The sequence below is a fragment of the Dipodomys ordii genome, unplaced genomic scaffold (assembly GCF_000151885.1).
Source record: "Dipodomys ordii isolate 6190 unplaced genomic scaffold, Dord_2.0 Scaffold21, whole genome shotgun sequence".
Taxonomy (NCBI): domain Eukaryota; kingdom Metazoa; phylum Chordata; class Mammalia; order Rodentia; family Heteromyidae; genus Dipodomys; species Dipodomys ordii.
Genome location: NW_012267237.1, coordinates 512,136 through 516,310, shown reverse-complemented (window position 1 = coordinate 516,310; position 4,175 = coordinate 512,136). Strand labels below are relative to the sequence as shown.

The 4,175-nt window shown below is 60.3% G+C and overlaps 1 protein-coding gene across 1 annotated transcript in view; it reads left to right on the top strand.

The window, feature by feature from the left end:
- The window catches only part of Tppp (tubulin polymerization promoting protein), an 8,941-nt gene extending 5,024 nt beyond the window's left edge, over positions 1-3,917 (top strand). The window contains exons 2-3 of the mRNA XM_013013863.1: positions 3,313-3,466; positions 3,723-3,917. Coding sequence (XP_012869317.1) covers positions 3,313-3,466; positions 3,723-3,917 — 349 coding nt within the window. The remainder of the gene's footprint in view (positions 1-3,312; positions 3,467-3,722) is intronic.
- Positions 3,918-4,175: the final 258 nt, after the last annotated feature.

The following is a 4,175-nucleotide window of genomic DNA, read 5'->3' as shown; positions in this document are numbered from 1 at the left end:
AGAGGACTGGGTACTGTCCTGGAGAGGACTGGGTACTGTCCTGGAGGGGACTGGGGTAACGAGGCCCTGGCAGTGTTTAGATGGGTCTGTGTGCCCCCATCCAGATGCCTGTAGAAAGAGCAGTTGACGGGGACCCTGGACGGGGTCCCTGGCCTGCACTCTGGTCCTGACTCTGCTTTTGGAGCCTGTGGGGTGAGGTCCTCTGCAGGCAGTGGGTGGGTTCCTGGGGTCCTGGATGACCCTGCCATCCCCCCCCCCACACACACACCGTGGCCATGTGTGACAGTGCAGGGGCTGTGGCTTCTCAGGGAAGGGACCCCAGGGTCTGTCCTTTGGCGGGAGAGGGCAGCCATCAGCAGCAGGTCACCCAGCTGGTGGCCTATGGCCGTGGTACTCGGGGCCACCCCGTCTTGAGCCTGGCCAGGCTGCACCTGCTGGCCATGACTGGAACGCATCCTCGGGCAGGTAGGCAGTGAGTGGGGGTGCAGAGGTGGGCTCCCCAACTCTGCCAAAACCTACCAGAGACCAGGGAAAATGGACTATGGGTCTGTGTGGAGGGTTATGTGTCGTTCCCAGGGTCTGTGGTGACTGCTGGTAGCCAGATCCTTGACGCAGGAGGCTCTGCACAAGCCCCCGCAGGGCGTCCGTGTGGGCTCCTCACCCGTCCGCAGAGCCCAAGCCACGCACGGGGCGGGCTCTGGTTCCCGGAGTTGAGTGGGAGGCCGAGGCCTCTCGTGGTGTCCGGCGGATCCGGCCACCTGTGCCCACAGAACTGGCAGGGCACTGGGGGAGGCCCGGGCTTCGACGCCCAGCGTCAGCACTGCCTTTGCCATGGGGTCAGGGCCACAGGGGAGACAGGGCAGGCAGGGCACAGGAGTCCCACGTGCTGGCCATGCTGGTGCTGTGAGGACGGAGCCGGACTCTGTGGAAGGCGGGCAACCAGAGGCCCCGAGGCCCTCGGCCTGGGAGGCTGCAGAGCGCTGCTCCGGCGGGAGGAGCCTGGGGCCTCCGGTCTCAGCAGCACGGTGGCCGTTCTCGGTGGTCATTCTGGGAGCCACAGCATGTTCTAGTCTAGAGGTGAAAGAGAGCCGGCACCCCCTCCACCCCGCCGCAGGGATTTCCTCCCACCAGCCAGCCTGGGCTGCAGAGGGGAACACTGAGGCAGGTCCTGGCAGGCAGGCTGAGGAGGCTGAGCAGAGACCGCCACCTGCTGGGCAAATGGCCTTGGGAGCAAAGAGCCCAGCGTGCAGGATCTGGTGCCAGGAAGGGCTCTAAAGGGCAGGCTGGAGGCTCAGGAACCTGGGGAAGTGGGTGGGCACCATTCTTCTAGAACTCTGGGGACTTCTCTGAGCACTGGCACCTGGGTCCTTTGGGATGGCACCTGGAAGCTTGGGGTGAAGACTGGGGCCTCACCCCCAGTGACATGGGGACTTCAACATGGACGGGGCAGACGTCCAACTTGATCTGAATGTGGCTTGTGATGGGGCCCCGCCGGCAGCCCACCCCGTGAGTCACGCTGGCGGTGCCTGGCGCCGACGCTGTGTGGGGGACGGAGGGGCCGCCCCACCGCGAGGTCTGCGTCTGTGACATGGGGCAGAGCAGAGCAGGAGACAAAAGTGTCTTTGAGGCTCTAGGACAAGCAGAGCAGCCCCGCGAGACCCCGGGACTGAGGGGAGGGGGGCTTCCACCAGGCCTGGGTGCTGCCAGGTCGCCTGGTGTTGTAGAGTGTGCCAGGGGCGCACCCTGTGTCCCTTCTCGGGCTGCCTTCCCTCCTCAGGCTCAGTTCTCTTGCTGGGATTTGAGTAACTGTGAAATGATGATATTCTAAGTGGACTTAGGGAGAGCTTAACTCTTCATTTCTTTGGAGTGAAAACCCAGGAATAGAGTGCAAAGCCATGCAATGGTCTAGTCTTCATGAGACCGAGGTGCTACCATTCCTAGGGCATCGCCCTCACGGCCCAGGAGGCACAAAGCCGGCGACCGCCTGTCCCCCAAAGCCCCACAGAGGTCCCACACCCCCACCTGAGGGGGAGCTTCTTGACATTGACCTGCGGCTTCTCTGCACTCGTTTGTTCTCGCCATGTCTTCTCTGGAGAGATGTCTGCTCCACAAACTTTGGTCATTTTCTCACTGATTTTTTCTTCGTGTTGTGTTCAGAGCTCTTTATACATTTCAGATATATCTTCTGTCAGGTTTGTGTTTGCAACTATTGTCTGCCAATCTGTGGCTTTTCTTTCACTTCAGGGTCTTTTGAAGAGCTCAGATTTAAAAATTCTGATGAAACCCAGCTCCCCACGTCTCCATTTGGAGCATGTTGAGGGGTCATCTCTAAGCAGCCTTCACCAGGGTGCCACTCACAGAGGGGTCCTCCTGGGTGTGCTTCCAGATGCCAGTTCTAAGACCTGCTCTCACCTCTATGCCAAGTTACAGAGGTAGACAGGAGGAATTACTTTGCGTAGGACTCCAGTTGGAACTGTTCCAGTTCCACTCTCCACTGCACCTGGCTGCAGTCCTCTGTGCGGCTGTCCATCTGTATCCAGGATCTTGCTAGCACCATTTCCTTGTGGAGGCTTTGTGCTGTGTCTTACAATCCATTGTCCTCCAACTTGAATCCTGGCTGTGCTTGGCCTAAGCTTTTGCTCTGGGTCTGTCCGGCTGTCTTCATGTTCTGGAAACTAAGTGCTTTGCAGCCAGGGACCTCAGCACACTTTGCCCTCTCTGGAAATGTCACATCTGAATTGGCTGTATCAAAACATTGGAAAACTCATGGGTGTGGACTGCTGGAGCAGGTCTGATCAGCACTGAAGAGAGCACTGTGAGAACGTTTTCTGAGCGTCTGGGTGGTGAACAGGTGCACGTGGGAGGGAGGGAAGGAGGGAGGAGGAATCCACTTCTTGTCCTGACTGAACCCGGGCTGCCAGTACTCCTGGCTGCGGCCCAGGGTAGAGGAAACAGGTCCCAGGGCTCCCAACAGCTCCTCTTGCCTATCATGACCTTAGTTTCCTTCTGGCCATTCTGGAACACAAACATGGGCCTGGGCTTCTTTCCAGCCACTGAGATGGCCACAGTGGTCCAGGGCGGGGAGGCCGCTCCCTGCTTTTCCTTCTGTCTTCCTAAGGCCACAGCGACCATCTTGGAACATGAAATGTGTGCATCCAGTGCTTCCTTGAAGCTCTCCCGTCTGCTGAGTCGCTGGTCACCTGTGGCTACAGCCTGGGGGTGGGGGTGGGTTGCCGCAGCATGGAGGGGTGAGATCTGGTGCAGCTGGTCCTAGGCCCCTGCCCGGTGGCTTACAATGCCTGCACCTTGCAGGGGGAAGTCTTGTCGGACCATCACCTTCGAGCAGTTCCAGGAGGCACTGGAGGAGCTGGCCAGGAAGCGGTTCAAGGACAAGAGCAGTGAGGACGCTGTGCGTGAGGTGCACCGACTCATCGAGGGCCGCTCTCCAGTCATCTCTGGAGTCACGGTGCGTGGGTGGGGCGTGGTCACCTGCGCTGCCCGGGGGACACCTCAGAATGCACCGCGTACACCTCAAGAGCCGGCAGAATTGTCAGCCCTGGGGTCCAGGGCTGGCCTGGGGCCACAAAAGAGGTGGAGCCCATACCTGGTCCATGTCCTTGGTCCACCGCCCACCCCACTGTCTGGGGTGCCCCCAGGGACGGGCAGGTCTCCCTGTCCCCAGTCCTGGCACACGTTAAGCTTTACTCCCTCCTCTTTTACAGAAAACCGTGTCCTCACCCACCGTGTCTCGGCTCACAGACACGACCAGGTTCACCGGCTCCCACAAGGAGCGCTTCGACCTGTCGGGCAAGGGCAAGGGCAAGGCCGGCCGTGTGGATCTGGTGGACCAGTCGGGCTACGTGCCCGGCTACAAGCACGCAGGCACCTATGACCAGAAGGTGCAGGGAGGGAAGTAGCCCCCAGGGAGCCCTGGGAACCGCGGGCCAGCACGGGACTCCCCACTGCCCTTCACTACATTCCTGTGCTCAGAGGCCGGCGCCCGGCACCCTGGGGGACGCTCCAGGCCCTCGGCTGTGCCCTGATGTGTTTCTCTCAGACCCTTGGTTGGAACCCTGAGTCACTGACCCTTCCTAACATACATGCTCTGTTTCAAGTCCTGAAATGGACAGCCATTTCACATTGTCCCCCCCAGGATCACACCACACTGGCTGCCT